The following is a 21076-nucleotide window of genomic DNA, read 5'->3' as shown; positions in this document are numbered from 1 at the left end:
AGACCCTGGACCCGTGATATACCCTGGACCCGTGATATACCCTGGACCCCTGATAATATACCCTGGACCCCTGATAATATACCCTGGACCCCTGATAATATACCCTGGACCCGTGATATACCCTGGACCCGTGATATACCCTGGACCCGTGATATACACTGGACCCCTGATATACCCTGGACCCGTGATATACACTGGACCCCTGATATACCCTGGACCCCTGATAATATACCCTGGACCCGTGATATACCCTGGACCCGTGATATACCCTGGACCCGTGATATACCCTGGACCCCTGATAATATACCCTGGACCCCTGATAATATACCCTGGACCCCTGATAATATACCCTGGACCCGTGATATACCCTGGACCCGTGATATACCCTGGACCCGTGATATACACTGGACCCCTGATATACCCTGGACCCGTGATATACCCTGGACCCGTGATATACCCTGGACCCGTGATATACCCTGGACCCGTGATATACCCTGGACCCCTGATATACCCTGGACCCGTGATATACCCTGGACCCCTGATATACCCTGGACCCGTGATATACCCTGGACCCCTGATATACCCTGGACCCCTGATATACCCTGGACCCGTGATAATATACCCTGGACCCCTGATATACCCTGGACCCCTGATATACCCTGGACCCCTGATAATATACCCTGGACCCGTGATATACCCTGGACCCCTGATAATATACCCTGGACCCGTGATATACCCTGGACCCCTGATATACCCTGGACCCCTGATAATATACCCTGGACCCCTGATAATATACCCTGGACCCGTGATATACCCTGGACCCGTGATATACCCTGGACCCGTGATATACCCTGGACCCCTGATATACCCTGGACCCGTGATATACCCTGGACCCCTGATAATATACCCTGGACCCCTGATAATATACCCTGGACCCGTGATAATATACCCTGGACCCGTGATATACCCTGGACCCGTGATAATATACCCTGGACCCGTGATATACCCTGGACCCGTGATAATATACCCTGGACCCGTGATATACCCTGGACCCGTGATATACCCTGGACCCGTGATATACCCTGGACCCGTGATAATATACCCTGGACCCGTGATATACCCTGGACCCCTGATAATATACCCTGGACCCGTGATAATATACCCTGGACCCGTGATATACCCTGGACCCCTGATAATATACCCTGGACCCCTGATAATATACCCTGGACCCGTGATATACCCTGGACCCGTGATATACCCTGGACCCGTGATATACCCTGGACCCCTGATATACCCTGGACCCCTGATAATATACCCTGGACCCGTGATATACCCTGGACCCGTGATAATATACCCTGGACCCGTGATAATATACCCTGGACCCGTGACATTATTTAGAGATCCGGACCCTCTTGGGTATTCGGGTACATCCATGTTGACCTCCTGCTCTGAGTGAGAAATGGTTTGAATTATGTGTGGCTCAGTTGGTAGAGCATGGTGTTTGCAACGCCAGGGTTGTGGGTTCGAATCCCATGGGGGACCAGTACGGGGGGAAAAAAATAATAATAAATAAATGTATGAAATGTATGCATTCACTACTGTAAGTCGCTCTGGATAAGAGCGTCTGCTAAATGACTAAAATGTAATAATGTAAAATGTTATTGAATCGCCTGACGCACTGAGAGGCTACTTCTGAACAAAGACGTCAATCGAGATCGTCATTACAATTGACATTTTCAATTGATCGTCATTATCATCACACATAAGAATCCGCTGACTCCCCCCCCCGTATGAATAAAGGATAAATAAAGACCTCACACGCTCTTCCTCTCCTCTCTCAGATCTCCCCTGTCATCCTGAACACGGTGATGACCATCACGGCAGCCATGACGGCTAAACCGAAAGCTGAGGCGGCAGAGGAGGAGAAGACTGAGGTCAGCAACCTGTGGTCCACCGTGAACATCTACACCTGCAACTACTGGTTCCTGGGAGTGGACTCTGCCAGCGAGGTATACATACTACGGTTGGGCTCAATTCCATTTCAATTCCAGTCAATTCGGGAAGTACACTGAGAAAAATTGGAATAGAAATGTAGTTTACTTTCTGAATTGACTGGAATTTAAATTGAAAACTTCCTTTAATAGGTTCGGTTGAGGTCTAGTACCAGTGGAATTGGTCCCTATACAAGAACCTCCTGTCCCTGTACAATAACCTTCTGTCCCTGTACAAGAACCTCCTGTCCCTACAAGAACCTCCTGTCCCTGTACAAGAACCTCCTGTCCCTGTACAAGAACCTTCTATCCCTATACAATAACCTTCTGTCCCTGTACAAGAACCTTCTGTCTCTATACAAGAACCTCCTGTCCCTGTACAAGAACCTTCTGTCTCTATACAAGAACCTCCTGTCCCTGTACAAGAACCTTCTGTCTCTATACAAGAACCTTCTGTCCCTGTACAAGAACCTTCTATCCCTATACAATAACCTTCTGTCCCTGTACAAGAACCTTCTGTCTCTATACAAGAACCTTCTGTCCATATACAAGAACCTTCTATCCCTATACAAGAACCTTCTGTCCCTATACAAGAACCTTCTGTCCCCTCCCAGGAACATTTGGGCCCTCCGTTTACCTCCACTATGCACCTCTGTTTTTGTATTCTCTACCTACAAACGTCATTAAACCTTAACGTGACTTTCCATCTAGGTGACGGAGAGTTTCAGTGACCAGGACGGCCGTAACTTTGGGGAGAGTTTCAAGGTGGACGTGAAGGTAATTCAGGTGACCATGGAGTCTGGTCTGGGCCACAGGACTGTCCCCCTGCTGCTGGCTGAGAGCTCTCTGTCTGGGACGGCCAGGAACTGGTCCTCCCTCCTCTACCTCTGCTCTGACATGACCCTGGAGGTGAGGACTGGAGCTTTTCACTACTCTCAAGTATCAGCCTACTGGACATCCTCTTCCTGTACATACAGGAGCTTCTCATATGTTTTTTTTTAGGAAGCCAATGGGCAGGCAGACAGCTTTTCTTTAGTCTTGTGCTTTACATACTTATGTAGGGATACTTGTTATCTCTGGCATTCGTGTGTGCATTGGGCTGCCGTGTGGTGCAGCGGTCTAAGGCACTGCATCTCAGTGCAAGGGGGAGTCCCACCGGGCGGCGTACAGTTGACCCGGCGTCGTCCGGGTTCGGCCGGGGTAGGCCGTCGTTGTAAATAACAATTTGTTCTTAACTGACTTGCCGAGTTAAATAAAGGTAAAATAAAAAATTAAATAAACCTTTCGACTACCCGTGTTCTTTGAATTTCAATAGCAATAATAATTTGTGTTCATTGAAATTGATATAAATGGGACGGATGCTGATTTTGACACTGTGTGAATATGTTGGCTGTTGACAGGTGAACTACTTCAATGAGTCCCATGCTGTCTGGGAACCGCTGATAGAGAGAGTGGAGGATGGCCAACGCAGATGGAACCTCAAGCTAGAGGTACGCTGAATAACCCTAACCAACCTCAACCTAGAGGTACGCTGAATAACCCTAACCAACCTCAACCTAGAGGTACGCTGAATAACCCTAACCAACCTCAACCTAGAGGTACGCTGAATAACCCTAACCAACCTCAAGCTAGAGGTACGCTGAATAACCCTAACCAACCTCAAGCTAGAGGTACGCTGAGTAACCCTAACCAACCTCAACCTAGAGGTACGCTGAGTAACCCTAACCAACCTCAACCTAGAGGTACACTGAGTAACCCTAACCAACCTCAAGCTAGAGGTACGCTGAATAACCCTAACCAACCTCAACCTAGAGGTACGCTGAATAACCCTAACCAACCTCAAGCTAGAGGTACGCTGAATAACCCTAACCAACCTCAACCTAGAGGTACGCTGAATAACCCTAACCAACCTCAACCTAGAGGTACGCTGAATAACCCTAACCAACCTCAACCTAGAGGTACGCTGAATAACCCTAACCAACCTCAACCTAGAGGTATGCTGAGTAACCCTAACCAACCTCAAGCTAGAGGTACACTGAGTAACCCTAACCAACCTCAACCTAGAGGTACGCTGAATAACCCTAACCAACCTCAACCTAGAGGTACGCTGAGTAACTCTAACCAACCTCATAGTGGAACCTCAACCTAGAGGTATGCTGAATAACCCTAACCAACCTCAACCTAGAGGTACGCTGAATAACCCTAACCAACCTCAACCTAGAGGTACGCTGAATAACCCTAACCAACCTCAACCTAGAGGTACGCTGAATAACCCTAACCAACCTCAACCTAGAGGTATGCTGAGTAACCCTAACCAACCTCATAGTGGAACCTCAAACTAGATGTACGCTGAGTAACCATATCCAACCTCATAGTGGAACCTCAACCTAGAGGTACGCTGAATAACCCTAACCAACCTCAACCTAGAGGTACACTGAATAACCCTAACCAACCTCAACCTAGAGGTACGCTGAATAACCCTAACCAACCTCAACCTAGAGGTACGCTGAGTAACTCTAACCAACCTCATAGTGGAACCTCAACCTAGAGGTATGCTGAATAACCCTAACCAACCTCAACCTAGAGGTACGCTGAGTAACCCTAACCAACCTCAACCTACAGGTACGCTGAATAACCCTAACCAACCTCATAGTGGAACCTCAACCTAAAGGTACACTGAATAACCCTAACCAACCTCATAGTGGAACCTCAACCTAGAGGTACGCTGAGTAACCCTAACCAACCTCAACCTAGAGGTACGCTGAATAACCCTAACCAACCTCAACCTAGAGGTACGCTGAATAACCCTAACCAACCTCAACCTAGAGGTACGCTGAATAACCCTAACCAACCTCAACCTAGATGTACGCTGAATAACCCTAACCAACCTCAACCTAGAGGTACGCTGAATAACCCTAACCAACCTCAACCTAGAGGTATGCTGAGTAACCCTAACCAACCTCATAGTGGAACCTCAAACTAGATGTACGCTGAGTAACCATATCCAACCTCATAGTGGAACCTCAACCTAGAGGTACGCTGAATAACCCTAACCAACCTCAACCTAGAGGTACACTGAATAACCCTAACCAACCTCAACCTAGAGGTACGCTGAATAACCCTAACCAACCTCAACCTAGAGGTACGCTGAATAACCCTAACCAACCTCATAGTGGAACCTTAACCTAGAGGTACGCTGAGTAACCCTAACCAACCTCAACCTAGAGGTACGCTGAATAACCCTAACCAACCTCATAGTGGAACCTTAACCTAGAGGTACGCTGAGTAACCCTAACCAACCTCATAGTGGAACCCCAACCTAGAGGTATGCTGAATAACCCTAACCAACCTCAACCTAGAGGTATGCTGAATAACCCTAACCAACCTCAACCTAGAGGTACGCTGAATAACCCTAACCAACCTCAACCTAGAGGTACGCTGAATAACCCTAACCAACCTCATAGTGGAACCTCAAACTAGATGTACGCTGAGTAACCATATCCAACCTCATAGTGGAACCTCAACCTAGAGGTACACTGAATAACCCTAACCAACCTCATAGTGGAACCTCAAGCTATATAAACATGATTATGCTGTAGATTATCAAAACTCAAGAAACACATTTTACATTTAACATTTAAGTCATTTAGCAGACGCTCTTATCCAGAGCGACTTACAAATTGGTGCATTCACCTTATGATATCCAGTGGAACAACCACTTTACAATAGTACATCTATATATTTTAGGGGGGGGGGGTTAGAAGGATTACTTTATCCTATCCCAGGTATTCCTTAAAGAGGTGGGGTTTCAGGTGTCTCCGGAAGGTGGTGATTGACTCCGCTGTCCTGGCGTCGTGAGGGAGCTTGTTCCACCATTGGGGTGCCAGAGCAGCGAACAGTTTTGACTGGGCTGAGCGGGAACTGTGCTTCCTCAGAGGTAGGGGGGCCAGCAGGCCAGAGGTGGATGAACGCAGTGCCCTTGTTTGGGTGTAGGGCCTGATCAGAGCCTGAAGGTACGGAGGTGCCGTTCCCCTCACAGCTCCGTAGGCAAGCACCATGGTCTTGTAGCGGATGCGAGCTTCAACTGGAAGCCAGTGGAGAGAGCGGAGGAGCGGGGTGACGTGAGAGAACTTGGGAAGGTTGAACACCAGACGGGCTGCGGCGTTCTGGATGAGTTGTAGGGGTTTAATGGCACAGGCAGGGAGCCCAGCCAACAGCGGGTTGCAGTAATCCAGACGGGAGATGACAAGTGCCTGGATTAGGACCTGCGCCGCTTCCTGTGTGAGGCAGGGTCGTACTCTGCGAATGTTGTAGAGCATGAACCTATTGAACACAATGACGTTTGTGTTCAATCATATTGATTGATGGATGGATGGGTGGGTGGATCGATCGATAAACCTAACCGATTGGTGTCTGTATTAATTCAGTGTTTGTGTTCACCATGTTGTCCTCCTCCTCCTCCCTGTAGATGAAGAACAACCCTGTGCAGGATAAGAGCCCTGTTCCTGGGGATGACTTCCTGGTGCTCCCTGAGCCGCGCTCCGCCATCAACATCTGTTCCAAGGACACCATGAACATTACCGTCTCTAAGTGCTGCCTCAATGTGTTCACCAACCTAGCCAAGGTACACACACACACACCAGCATGTACACACACCAACACACACACACACACACACACACACCAGCATGTACACACACCAACACACACACACACACACACACACCAGCAAACACTAGCACACACACACACACCAACACACACACACACACACACACACACACACCAGCATGTACACACACCAACACACACACACACACACACACACACACACCAGCAAACACTAGCACACACACACACACCAACACACACACACACACACACACACACACACACACACACACACACACACACACACACACACACACCAACACACACACACACACACACACACACCAACACACACACACACCAGCACACACACACAACAGCATGTACACACACCAACACACACACACACACCAGCAAACACACACACACACACACACACAACACAACACATACACACAGTAATACACACACCAGCAAACATACACGCAAACACGCACACACACACCAGCAAAAACACGCACACACAGCCAAGTACTGTATACGTGCGCGCACACAGCCAAGCCGGCACACCCACGTACTGTATACGTGCGCACACACACACACACACACACACACACACACACACACACTGCATGTACATAGAATACAGGAACATGGCTGAGGAACAGACAACAGTAGACCCATTATTCATGTCAATGTGGACAGATTGAATCTGACCAGGTTACCAGTAGCTCATCCGATCTGCCTGGGATTCCCTTCTGTCTGATAAAGCCACGGACCTCCTCTAGCTGTGTGATTTATAGCTTTTGATTGGATTAAATCAAGCCTGGATCCCGAGTGTTCGGGCTGTTGTCTGGGCTAATGTGTCTTTTGTACATCATTGTACTGTCCTATTGTGTCCAACACACAATACATAACAGAAAACTCTCCTTATAATCCGGTTCTGATGGCCAGCTGCTGATTTTCAAGGTTTTTTCCAATTCTTTCTATAAACGTTTGACCCGTTTCTCCAGCCCTAGTTAAAGCCATTCCTAGATTGGTCCTGTTTTTAAACCAGGACTAGATTCATCTATTGTTTACAAGTTTGCTTCCAAAATGAACAATTTTTAAAATTTCAGGTCGTTTATTCACACTTACAATTACCGTTCTGTCATTTCTGCTCAGGCATTCTCTGAGGGCACAGCCTCTACCTTTGACCACAGTCTGAAGGAGAAGGCCCCCTTCACCATCCGTAATGCGCTGGGCATCTCCCTCACCGTGCAGCACAGTGCCAACCTGCGGGTGGTGGCCTCCCCTGGGCAGGGCAAGCTCCACGAGGTGGGAGTAGGGCAGAGCGTGGACCTGGAGTACACCTGGTTTGGAACCTCGGTACGGGGCAAACTGTCTGCCCTGCAGCGCCAGGAGAGCTGCCTCTTCAACCTCAGCATCGGTCAGTAGACTACTGTATATTTATTTATACAAAAAATATATTTTACCTTAATTTAACTAGGCAAGTCAGTTAAGAACAAATTCTTATTTTCAATGACGGTCTACCGAGGAACAGTGGGTTAACTGCCTTGTTCAGGGTGCAGAACGACAGATTTATACTTTGTCAGCTCAGGGATTCGATCTAGCAACCTTTCTGGCCCAACGCTCTAACCACTAGGCTATCTGCCTACTCTAACCACTAGGCTACCTGCCTCCTCCTCTAACCACTAGGCTACCTGCCTCCTACTCTAACCACTAGGCTACCTGCCTCCTCCTCTAACCACTAGGCTATCTGCCTACTCTAACCACTAGGCTACCTGCCTCCTCCTCTAACCACTAGGCTACCTGCCTCCTCCTCTAACCACTAGGCTACCTGCCTCCTCCTCTAACCACTAGGCTACCTGCCTCCTACTCTAACCACTAGGCTACCTGCCTCCTCCTCTAACCACTAGGCTACCTGCCTCCTCCTCTAACCACTAGGCTACCTGCCTCCTCTAACCACTAGGCTACCTGCCTCCTCTAACCACTAGGCTACCTGCCTCCCTCCTCTAACCACTAGGCTACCTGCCTCCCTCCTCTAACCACTAGGCTACCTGCCTCCTCTAACCACTAGGCTACCTGCCTCCCTCCTCTAACCACTAGGCTACCTGCCTCCTCTAACCACTAGGCTACCTGCCTCCTCTAACCACTAGGCTACCTACCTCCTCTAACCACTAGGCTACCTGCCTCCTCTAACCACTAGGCTACCTGCCTCCTCTAACCACTAGGCTACCTGCCTCCTCTAACCACTAGGCTACCTGCCTCCTCTAACCACTAGGCTACCTGCCTACCTCCTCTAACCACTAGGCTACCTGCCTCCCTCCTCTAACCACTAGGCTACCTGCCTCCTCTAACCACTAGGCTACCTGCCTCCTCTAACCACTAGGCTACCTGCCTCCACTAACCACTAGGCTACCTGCCTCCTCTAACCACTAGGCTACCTGCCTCCTCTAACCACTAGGCTACCTGCCTCCTCTAACCACTAGGCTACCTGCCTCCTCTAACCACTAGGCTACCTGCCTCCTCTATCCACTAGGCTACCTGCCTCCTCTAACCACTAGGCTACCTGCCTCCTCTAACCACTAGGCTACCCGCCTCCTCTAACCACTAGGCTACCTGCCTCCTCCTCTAACCACTAGGCTACCCGCCTCCTCTAACCGCTAGGCTACCCGCCTCCTCTAACCGCTAGGCTACCCGCCTCCTCTAACCACTAGGCTACCCGCCTCCCTCCTCTAACCACTAGGCTACCTGCTTCCTCTAACCGCTAGACTACCTGCCTCCTATAACCACTAGGCTACCTGCCTCCTCCTCTAACCACTAGGCTACCTGCCTCCTCCTCTAACCACTAGGCTACCTGCCTCCTCCTCTAACCACTAGGCTACCTGCCTCCTCCTCTAACCACTAGGCTACCTGCCTCCTCTAACCACTAGGCTACCTAGCCTCCTCCTCTAACCACTAGGCTACCTGCCTCCTCTAACCACTAGGCTACCTGCCTCCTCTAACCACTAGGCTACCTGCCTCCTCCTCTAACCACTAGGCTACCTGCCTCCTCCTCTAACCACTAGGCTACCTGCCTCCTCTAACCACTAGGCTACCTGCCTCCTCCTCTAACCACTAGGCTACCTGCCTCCTCTAACCACAAGGCTACCTGCCTCCTCTAACCACTAGGCTACCCGCCTCCTCTAACCGCTAGGCTACCCGCCTCCTCTAACCGCTAGGCTACCCGCCTCCTCTAACCGCTAGGCTACCTGCCTCCCTCCTCTAACCACTAGGCTACCTGCCTCCTCTAACCACTAGGCTACCTGCCTCCCTCCTCTAACCACTAGGCTACCCGCCTCCTCTAACCATTAGGCTACCTGCCTCCTCTAACCACTAGGCTACCTACCTCCTCTAACCACTAGGCTACCTGCCTCCTCCTCTAACCACTAGGCTACCTGCCTCCTCCTCTAACCACTAGGCTACCTGCCTCCTCTAACCAGTAGGCTACCTGCCTCCTCTAACCACTAGGCTACCTGCCTCCTCTAACCACTAGGCTACCTGCCTCCTCTAACCACTAGGCTACCTGCCTCCTCTAACCACTAGGCTACCTGCCTACTCTAACCACTAGGCTAACTGCCTCCTCTAACCACTAGGCTACCTGCCTCCTCCTCTAACCACTAGGCTACCTGCCTCCTCTAACCACTAGGCTACCTGCCTCCTCTAACCACTAGGCTACCTGCCTCCTCCTCTAACCACTAGGCTACCCGCCTCCTCCTCTAACCACTAGGCTACCTGCCTCCTCTAACCACTAGGCTACCCGCCTCCTCTAACCACTAGGCTACCTGCCTCCTCTAACCGCTAGGCTACCTGCCTCCTCTAACCACTAGGCTACCTGCCTCCTCCTCTAACCACTAGGCTACCTGCCTCCTCTAACCACTAGGCTACCTGCCTCCTCTAACCACTAGGCTACCTGCCTCCTCCTCTAACCACTAGGCTACCTGCCTCCTCCTCTAACCACTAGGCTACCTGCCTCCTCTAACCACTAGGCTACCTGCCTCCTCCTCTAACCACTAGGCTACCTGCCTCCTCTAACCACAAGGCTACCTGCCTCCTCTAACCACTAGGCTACCCGCCTCCTCTAACCGCTAGGCTACCCGCCTCCTCTAACCGCTAGGCTACCCGCCTCCTCTAACCGCTAGGCTACCTGCCTCCCTCCTCTAACCACTAGGCTACCTGCCTCCCTCCTCTAACCACTAGGCTACCTGCCTCCCTCCTCTAACCACTAGGCTACCTGCCTCCTCTAACCACTAGGCTACCTGCCTCCCTCCTCTAACCACTAGGCTACCCGCCTCCTCTAACCATTAGGCTACCTGCCTCCTCTAACCACTAGGCTACCTACCTCCTCTAACCACTAGGCTACCTGCCTCCTCCTCTAACCACTAGGCTACCTGCCTCCTCCTCTAACCACTAGGCTACCTGCCTCCTCTAACCACTAGGCTACCTGCCTCCTCTAACCACTAGGCTACCTGCCTCCTCCTCTAACCACTAGGCTACCTGCCTCCTCCTCTAACCACTAGGCTATCTGCCTCCTCTAACCACTAGGCTACCTGCCTCCTCCTCTAACCACTAGGCTACCTGCCTCCTCCTCTAACCACTAGGCTACCTGCCTCCTCTAACCACTAGGCTACCTACCTCCTCCTCTAACCACTAGTCTACCTGCCTCCTCTAACCACTAGGCTACCTGCCTCCTCCTCTAACCACTAGGCTACCTGCCTCCTCTAACCACTAGGCTACCCGCCTCCTCTAACCACTAGGCTACCCGCCTCCTCTAACCACTAGGCTACCCACCTCCTCTAACCACTAGGCTACCCGCCTCCTCTAACCACTAGGCTACCCGCCTCCTCTAACCACTAGGCTACCCACCTCCTCTAACCACTAGGCTACCTACCTCCTCTAACCACTAGGCTACCTGCCTCCTCCTCTAACCACTAGGCTACCTGCCTCCTCTAACCACTAGGCTACCTGCCTCCTCTAACCACTAGGCTACCTGCCTCCTCTAACCACTAGGCTACCTGCCTCCTCCTCTAACCACTAGGCTACCTGCCTCCTCCTCTAACCACTAGGCTACCTGCCTCCTCCTCTAACCACTAGGCTACCTGCCTCCTCTAACCACTAGGCTACCTGCCTCCTCTAACCGCTAGGCTACCTGCCTCCTCCTCTAACCACTAGGCTACCCGCCTCCTCCTCTAACCACTAGGCTACCTGCCTCCTCCTCTAACCACTAGGCTACCTGCCTCCTCTAACCACTAGGCTACCTGCCTCCTCTAACCACTAGGCTACCTGCCTCCTCTAACCACTAGGCTACCTGCCTCCTCTAACCACTAGGCTACCTGCCTCCTCTAACCACTAGGCTACCTGCCTACTCTAACCACTAGGCTACCTGCCTCCTCTAACCACTAGGCTACCTGCCTCCTCTAACCACTAGGCTACCTGCCTCCTCCTCTAACCACTAGGCTACCTACCTCCTCTAACCACTAGGCTACCTGCCTCCTCTAACCACTAGGCTACCTGCCTCCTCCTCTAACCACTAGGCTACCCGCCTCCTCCTCTAACCACTAGGCTACCTGCCTCCTCTAACCACTAGGCTACCCGCCTCCTCTAACCACTAGGCTACCTGCCTCCTCTAACCGCTACGCTACCTGCCTCCTCTAACCACTAGGCTACCTGCCTCCTCCTCTAACCACTAGACTACCTGCCTCCTCTAACCACTAGGCTACCTGCCTCCTCTAACCACTAGGCTACCTGCCTCCTCTAACCACTAGGCTACCTGCCTCCTCTAACCACTAGTCTACCTGCCTCCTCTAACCACTAGGCTACCTGCCTCCTCCTCTAACCACTAGGCTACCTGCCTCCTCTAACCACTAGGCTACCTGCCTCCTCCTCTAACCACTAGGCTACCTGCCTCCTCTAACCACTAGGCTACCTGCCTCCTCCTCTAACCACTAGGCTACCTGCCTCCTCCTCTAACCACTAGGCTACCTGCCTCCTCCTCTAACCACTAGGCTACCTGCCTCCTCCTCTAACCACTAGGCTACCTGCCTCCTCTAACCACTAGGCTACCTGCCTCCTCTAACCACTAGGCTACCTGCCTCCTCCTCTAACCACTAGTCTACCTGCCTCCTCTAACCACTAGGCTACCTGCCTCCTCTAACCACTAGGCTACCTGCCTCCTCCTCTAACCACTAGGCTACCTGCCTCCTCCTCTAACCACTAGGCTACCTGCCTCCTCCTCTAACCACTAGTCTACCTGCCTCCTCTAACCACTAGGCTACCTGCCTCCTCTAACCACTAGGCTACCTGCCTCCTCTAACCACTAGGCTACCTGCCTCCTCTAACCACTAGGCTACCTGCCTCCTCCTATAACCACTAGGCTACCTGCCTCCTCTAACCACTAGGCTACCTGCCTCCTCTAACCACTAGGCTACCTGCCTCCTCTAACCACTAGGCTACCTGCCTCCTCCTCTAACCACTAGTCTACCTGCCTCCTCTAACCACTAGGCTACCTGCCTCCTCTAACCACTAGGCTACCTGCCTCCTCTAACCACTAGACTACCTGCCTCCTCTAACCACTAGGCTACCTGCCTCCTCCTCTAACCACTAGGCTACCTGCCTCCTCTAACCACTAGGCTACCTGCCTCCTCCTCTAACCACTAGGCTACCTGCCTCCTCTAACCACTAGGCTACCTGCCTCCTCCTCTAACCACTAGGCTACCTGCCTCCTCTTCTAACCACTAGGCTACCTGCCTACTCTAACCACTAGGCTACCTGCCTCCTCTAACCACTAGGCTACCTGCCTCCTCTAACCACTAGGCTACCTGCCTCCTCCTCTAACCACTAGACTACCCGCCTCCTCTAACCACCAGGCTACCTGCCTCCTCTAACCACTAGGCTACCTGCCTCCTCTAACCACTAGGCTACCTGCCTGCTCTAACCACTAGGCTACCTGCCTCCTCTAACCACTAGGCTACCTGCCTCCTCTAACCACTAGGCTACCTGCCTCCTCTAACCACTAGGCTACCTGCCTCCTCTAACCACTAGGCTACCTGCCTACTCTAACCACTAGGCTAACTGCCTCCTCTAACCACTAGGCTACCTGCCTCCTCCTCTAACCACTAGGCTACCTACCTCCTCTAACCACTAGGCTACCTGCCTCCTCTAACCACTAGGCTACCTGCCTCCTCCTCTAACCACTAGGCTACCCGCCTCCTCCTCTAACCACTAGACTACCTGCCTCCTCTAACCACTAGGCTACCTGCCTCCTCTAACCACTAGGCTACCTGCCTCCTCCTCTAACCACTAGGCTACCTGCCTCCTCCTCTAACCACTAGGCTACCTGCCTCCTCCTCTAACCACTAGGCTACCTGCCTCCTCTAACCACTAGGCTACCTGCCTCCTCTAACCACTAGGCTACCTCTCCTCTAAACCACTAGGCTAGCCTGCCTCCTCTAACCACTAGGCTACTCGCCCTCCTCTAACAACTATGCTACCTGCCTCCTCTAACCACTAGGCTACCTGCCTCCTCTAACCACTAGGCTTACCTGCTCCTCCTCTAACCACTAGGCTACCTGCTCCTCCTCTAACCACTAGGCTACCTGCCTCCTCCTCTAACCACTAGTCTACCTGCCTCCTCTAACCACTAGGCTACCTGCCTCCTCTAACCACTAGGCTACCTGCCTCCTCTAACCACTAGCTACCTGCCTCCTCTAACCAATAGGCTACCTGCCTCCTCCTCTACCACTAGGTTACCTGCCTCCTCTACCCCCTAGGCTACCTGCCTCCTCTAACCACTAGGCTACCTGCCTCCTCTAACCACTAGCTACCTGCCTCCTCTAACCCACTAGGCTACCTGCCTCCTCTAACCACTAGGCTACCTGCCTCCTCTAACCACTAGGCTACCTGCCTCCTCCTCTAACCACTAGGCTACCTGCCTCCTCCTCTAACCACTAGGCTACCTACCTCCTCTAACCACTAGGCTACCTGTCTCCTCTAACCACTAGGCTACCTGCCTCCTCTAACCACTAGGCTGCCTGCCTCCTCTAACCACTAGGCTACCTGCCTCCTCTAACCACTAGGCTACCTGCCTCCTCTAACCACTAGGCTACCTGCCTCCTCTAACCACTAGGCTACCTGCCTCCTCCTCTAACCACTAGGCTACCTGCCTCCTCTAACCACTAGGCTACCTGCCTCCTCCTCTAACCACTAGGCTACCTGCCTCCTCCTCTAACCACTAGGCTACCTGCCTCCTCCTCTAACCACTAGGCTACCTGCCTCCTCAAACCACTAGGCTAACTGCCTCCTCTAACCACTAGGCTACCTGCCTCCTCTAACCACTAGGCTACCTGCCTCCTCTAACCACTAGGATACCTGCCTCCTCCTCTAACCACTAGACTACCCGCCTCCTCTAACCACCAGGCTACCTGCCTCCTCTAACCACTAGGCTACCTGCCTCCTCTAACCACCAGGCTACCTGCCTCCTCTAACCACTAGGCTACCTGCCTCCTCTAACCACTAGGCTACCTGCCTGCTCTAACCACTAGGCTACCTGCCTCCTCTAACCAGTAGGCTACCTGCCTCCTCTAACCACTAGGCTACCTGCCTCCTCTAACCACTAGGCTACCTGCCTCCTCTAACCACTAGGCTACCTGCCTCCTCTACTACCACTAGGCTACCTGCCTACTCTAACCACTAGGCCTAACTGCCTCCTCTAACCACTAGGCTACCTGCCTCCTCCTCTAACCACCTAGGCTACCTACCTCCTCTAACCACTAGGCTACCTGCCTCCTCTAACCACTAGGCTACCTGCCTCCTCCTCTAACCACTAGGCTACCCGCCTCCTCCTCTAACCACTAGACTACCTGCCTCCTCTAACCACTAGGCTACCTGCCTCCTCTAACCACTAGGCTACCTGCCTCCTCCTCTAACCACTAGGCTACCTGCCTCTCTCTAACCACTAGCTACCTGCCTCCTCTAACACTAGGCTACCTGCCTCCTCTAACCACTAGGCTTACCTGCCTCCTGCCTCTAACCACTAGGCTACCTGCCTCCTCTCTAACCACGAGGCTAATAACGCCTCCCTCCTCTAACCACTAGCTACCTGCCTCCTCCTCTAACCACTAGGCTACCTGCCTCCTCCTCTAACCACTAGGCTACCTGCCTCCTCCTTAACCACTAGTCTAACCCTGCCTCCTCTAACCACTAGGCTACCTGCCTCCTCTAACCACTATGCTACCTGCCTCCTCTAACCACTAGGCTACCTGCCTCCTCTAACCACTAGGCTACCTGCCTCCTCCTCTACCACTAGGCTACCTGCCTCCTCTAACCACTAGGCTACCTGCCTCCTCTCTAACCACTAGTCTACCTGCCTCCTCTAACCACTAGGCTACCTGCCTCCTCTAACCACTAGGCTACCTGCCTCCTCTAACCACTAGGCTACCCGCCTCCTCTAACCACTAGGCTACCTGCCTCCTCCTCTAACCACTAGGCTACCTGCCTCCTCTAACCACTAGGCTACCTGCCTCCTCTAACCACTAGGCTACCTGCCTCCTCTAACCACTAGGCTACCTGCCTCCTCTAACCACTAGGCTACCTGCCTCCTCTAACCACTAGGCTACCTGCCTCCTCTAACCACTAGGCTACCTGCCTCCTCTAACCACTAGGCTACCTGCCTCCTCTAACCACTAGGCTACCTGCCTCCTCTAACCACTAGGCTACCTGCCTCCTCTAACCACTAGGCTACCTGCCTCCTCTAACCACTAGGCTACCTGCCTCCTCTAACCACTAGGCTACCTGCCTCCTCTAACCACTAGGCTACCTGCCTCCTCTAACCACTAGGCTACCTGCCTCCTCCTCTAACCACTAGGCTACCTGCCTCCTCTAACCACTAGGCTAACCTGCCTCCTCCTCTAACCACTAGGCTACCTGCCTCCTCCTCTAACCACTAGGCTACCTGCCTCCTCCTCTAACCACTAGGCTACCTGCCTCCTCTAACCACTAGGCTAACTGCCTCCTCTAACCACTAGGCTACCTGCCTCCTCTAACCACTAGGCTACCTGCCTCCTCTAACCACTAGGATACCTGCCTCCTCCTCTAACCACTAGGCTACCTGCCTCCTCCTCTAACCACTAGGCTACCTGCCTCCTCTAACCACTAGGCTACCTGCCTCCTCTAACCACTAAGCTACCTGCCTCCTCTAACCACTAGGCTACCTGCCTCCTCCTCTAACCACTAGGCTACCTGCCTCCTCCTCTAACCACTAGGCTACCTGCCTCCTCCTCTAACCACTAGGCTACCTTCCTCCTCTAACCACTAGGCTACCTGCCTCCTCTAAGCACTAGGCTACCTGCCTCCTCTAACCACTAGGCTACCTGCCTCCTCTAACCACTAGACTACCTGCCTCCTCTAACCACTAGGCTACCTGCCTCCTCTAACCACTAGGCTACCTGCCTCCTCCTCTAACCACTAGGCTACCTGCCTCCTCTAACCACTAGGCTACCTGCCTCCTCTAACCACTAGGCTACCTGCCTCCTCTAACCACTAGGCTACCTGCCTCCTCTAACCACTAGGCTACCTGCCTCCTCTAACCACTAGGCTACCTGCCTCCTCTAACCACTAGTCTACCTGCCTCCTCCTCTAACCACTAGGCTACCTACCTCCTCTAACCACTAGGCTACCTGTCTCCTCTAACCACTAGGCTACCTGCCTCCTCTAACCTCTAGGCTGCCTGCCTCCTCTAACCACTAGGCTACCTGCCTCCTCTAACCACTAGGCTACCTGCCTCCTCTAACCACTAGGCTACCTGCCTCCTCTAACCACTAGGCTACCTGCCTCCTCCTCTAACCACTAGGCTACCTGCCTCCTCTAACCACTAGGCTACCTGCCTCCTCCTCTAACCACTAGGCTACCTGCCTCCTCCTCTAACCACTAGGCTACCTGCCTCCTCAAACCACTAGGCTAACTGCCTCCTCTAACCACTAGGCTACCTGCCTCCTCTAACCACTAGGCTACCTGCCTCCTCTAACCACTAGGATACCTGCCTCCTCCTCTAACCACTATGCTACCTGCCTCCTCCTCTAACCACTAGGCTACCTGCCTCCTCTAACCACTAGGCTACCTGCCTCCTCTAACCACTAAGCTACCTGCCTCCTCTAACCACTAGGCTACCTGCCTCCTCCTCTAACCACTAGGCTACCTGCCTCCTCAAACCACTAGGCTAACTGCCTCCTCTAACCACTAGGCTACCTGCCTCCTCTAACCACTAGGCTACCTGCCTCCTCTAACCACTAGGATACCTGCCTCCTCCTCTAACCACTAGGCTACCTGCCTCCTCCTCTAACCACTAGGCTACCTGCCTCCTCTAACCACTAGGCTACCTGCCTCCTCTAACCACTAAGCTACCTGCCTCCTCTAACCACTAGGCTACCTGCCTCCTCCTCTAACCACTAGGCTACCTGCCTCCTCCTCTAACCACTAGGCTACCTGCCTCCTCCTCTAACCACTAGGCTACCTTCCTCCTCTAACCACTAGGCTACCTGCCTCCTCTAAGCACTAGGCTACCTGCCTCCTCTAACCACTAGGCTACCTGCCTCCTCTAACCACTAGACTACCTGCCTCCTCTAACCACTAGGCTACCTGCCTCCTCTAACCACTAGGCTACCTGCCTCCTCCTCTAACCACTAGGCTACCTGCCTCCTCTAACCACTAGGCTACCTGCCTCCTCTAACCACTAGGCTACCTGCCTCCTCTAACCACTAGGCTACCTGCCTCCTCCTCTAACCACTAGGCTACCTGCCTCCTCCTCTAACCACTAGGCTACCTGCCTCCTCAAACCACTAGGCTAACTGCCTCCTCTAACCACTAGGCTACCTGCCTCCTCTAACCACTAGGCTACCTGCCTCCTCTAACCACTAGGATACCTGCCTCCTCCTCTAACCACTAGGCTACCTGCCTCCTCCTCTAACCACTAGGCTACCTGCCTCCTCTAACCACTAGGCTACCTGCCTCCTCTAACCACTAAGCTACCTGCCTCCTCTAACCACTAGGCTACCTGCCTCCTCCTCTAACCACTAGGCTACCTGCCTCCTCAAACCACTAGGCTAACTGCCTCCTCTAACCACTAGGCTACCTGCCTCCTCTAACCACTAGGCTACCTGCCTCCTCTAACCACTAGGATACCTGCCTCCTCCTCTAACCACTAGGCTACCTGCCTCCTCCTCTAACCACTAGGCTACCTGCCTCCTCTAACCACTAGGCTACCTGCCTCCTCTAACCACTAAGCTACCTGCCTCCTCTAACCACTAGGCTACCTGCCTCCTCCTCTAACCACTAGGCTACCTGCCTCCTCCTCTAACCACTAGGCTACCTGCCTCCTCCTCTAACCACTAGGCTACCTTCCTCCTCTAACCACTAGGCTACCTGCCTCCTCTAAGCACTAGGCTACCTGCCTCCTCTAACCACTAGGCTACCTGCCTCCTCTAACCACTAGGCTACCTGCCTCCTCTAACCACTAGGCTACCTGCCTCCTCTAACCACTAGGCTACCTGCCTCCTCCTCTAACCACTAGGCTACCTGCCTCCTCTAACCACTAGGCTACCTGCCTCCTCTAACCACTAGGCTACCTGCCTCCTCTAACCACTAGGCTACCTGCCTCCTCTAACCACTAGGCTACCTGCCTCCTCTAACCACTAGGCTACCTGCCTCCTCTAACCACTAGGCTACCTGCCTCCTCCTCTAACCACTAGGCTACCTACCTCCTCTAACCACTAGGCTACCTACCTCCTCTAACCACTAGGCTACCTGTCTCCTCTAACCACTAGGCTACCTGCCTCCTCTAACCTCTAGGCTGCCTGCCTCCTCTAACCACTAGGCTACCTGCCTCCTCTAACCACTAGGCTACCTGCCTCCTCTAACCACTAGGCTACCTGCCTCCTCTAACCACTAGGCTACCTGCCTCCTCCTCTAACCACTAGGCTACCTGCCTCCTCTAACCACTAGGCTACCTGCCTCCTCCTCTAACCACTAGGCTACCTGCCTCCTCCTCTAACCACTAGGCTACCTGCCTCCTCAAACCACTAGGCTAACTGCCTCCTCTAACCACTAGGCTACCTGCCTCCTCTAACCACTAGGCTACCTGCCTCCTCTAACCACTAGGATACCTGCCTCCTCCTCTAACCACTAGGCTACCTGCCTCCTCCTCTAACCACTAGGCTACCTGCCTCCTCTAACCACTAGGCTACCTGCCTCCTCTAACCACTAAGCTACCTGCCTCCTCTAACCACTAGGCTACCTGCCTCCTCCTCTAACCACTAGGCTACCTGCCTCCTCCTCTAACCACTAGGCTACCTGCCTCCTCCTCTAACCACTAGGCTACCTTCCTCCTCTAACCACTAGGCTACCTGCCTCCTCTAACCACTAGGCTACCTGCCTCCTCTAACCACTAGACTACCTGCCTCCTCTAACCACTAGGCTACCTGCCTCCTCTAACCACTAGGCTACCTGCCTCCTCCTCTAACCACTAGGCTACCTGCTTCCTCTAACCACTAGGCTACCTGCCTCCTCTAACCACTAGGCTACCTGCCTCCTCTAACCACTAGGCTACCTGCCTCCTCTAACCACTAGGCTACCTGCCTCCTCTAACCACTAGGCTACCTGCCTCCTCCTCTAACCACTAGGCTACCTACCTCCTCTAACCACTAGGCTACCTGTCTCCTCTAACCACTAGGCTACCTGCCTCCTCTAACCACTAGGCTGCCTGCCTCCTCTAACCACTAGGCTACCTGCCTCCTCTAACCACTAGGCTACCTACCTGCCTCCTCTAACCACTAGGCTACCTGCCTCCTCTAACCACTAGGCTACCTGCCTCCTCTAACCACTAGGCTACCTGCCTCCTCTAACCACTAGGCTACCTGCCTCCTCTAACCACTAGGCTACCTGCCTCCTCTAACCACTAGGCTACCTGCTCCTCTAACCACTAGGCTACCTGCCTCCTCCTCTAACCACTAGGCTACCTGCCTCCTCCTCTAACCACTAGGCTACCTGCCTCCTCCTCTAACCACTAGGCTACCTGCCTCCTCTAACCACTATGCTACCTGCCTCCTCTAACCACTAGGCTACCTGCCTCCTCCTCTAACCACTAGGCTACCTGCCTCCTCTAACCACTAGGCTACCTGCCTCCTCTAACCACTAGGCTACCTGCCTCCTCCTCTAACCACTAGGCTACCTGCCTCCTCCTCTAACCACTAGTCTACCTACCTCCTCTAACCACTAGGCTACCTGCCTCCTCTAACCACTAGGCTACCTGCCTCCTCTAACCACTAGACTACCTGCCTCCTCTAACCACTAGGCTACCTGCCTCCTCCTCTAACCACTAGACTACCTGCCTCCTCTAACCACTAGGCTACCTGCCTCCTCCTCTAACCACTAGACTACCTGCC

General features: G+C 52.9%; 1 protein-coding gene and 2 long non-coding RNA genes across 3 annotated transcripts in view; all 3 read left to right on the top strand.

The window, feature by feature from the left end:
* Positions 1-21076, top strand: part of LOC115202538 (vacuolar protein sorting-associated protein 13C-like) — a 166543-nt gene that overhangs the window by 123036 nt on the left and 22431 nt on the right. The window contains exons 49-53 of the mRNA XM_029766662.1: positions 1842-2009; positions 2703-2900; positions 3392-3481; positions 6460-6615; positions 7767-8031. Of these exons, the coding sequence (XP_029622522.1) occupies positions 1842-2009; positions 2703-2900; positions 3392-3481; positions 6460-6615; positions 7767-8031 (877 nt within the window). The remainder of the gene's footprint in view (positions 1-1841; positions 2010-2702; positions 2901-3391; positions 3482-6459; positions 6616-7766; positions 8032-21076) is intronic.
* Positions 4043-4448, top strand: LOC115203532 (uncharacterized). The gene is made up of 3 exons (XR_003880188.1): positions 4043-4093; positions 4179-4250; positions 4385-4448. It is a non-coding gene; the product is annotated as an uncharacterized LOC115203532 (long non-coding RNA).
* LOC115203533 (uncharacterized) lies at positions 4442-4793 on the top strand. Its single transcript, XR_003880189.1, has 2 exons — positions 4442-4492; positions 4748-4793. It is a non-coding gene; the product is annotated as an uncharacterized LOC115203533 (long non-coding RNA).

The sequence above is a fragment of the Salmo trutta genome, chromosome 12 (assembly GCF_901001165.1).
Source record: "Salmo trutta chromosome 12, fSalTru1.1, whole genome shotgun sequence".
Lineage (NCBI taxonomy): Eukaryota > Metazoa > Chordata > Actinopteri > Salmoniformes > Salmonidae > Salmo > Salmo trutta.
This window is presented reverse-complemented; position numbering and strand designations above follow the sequence as displayed.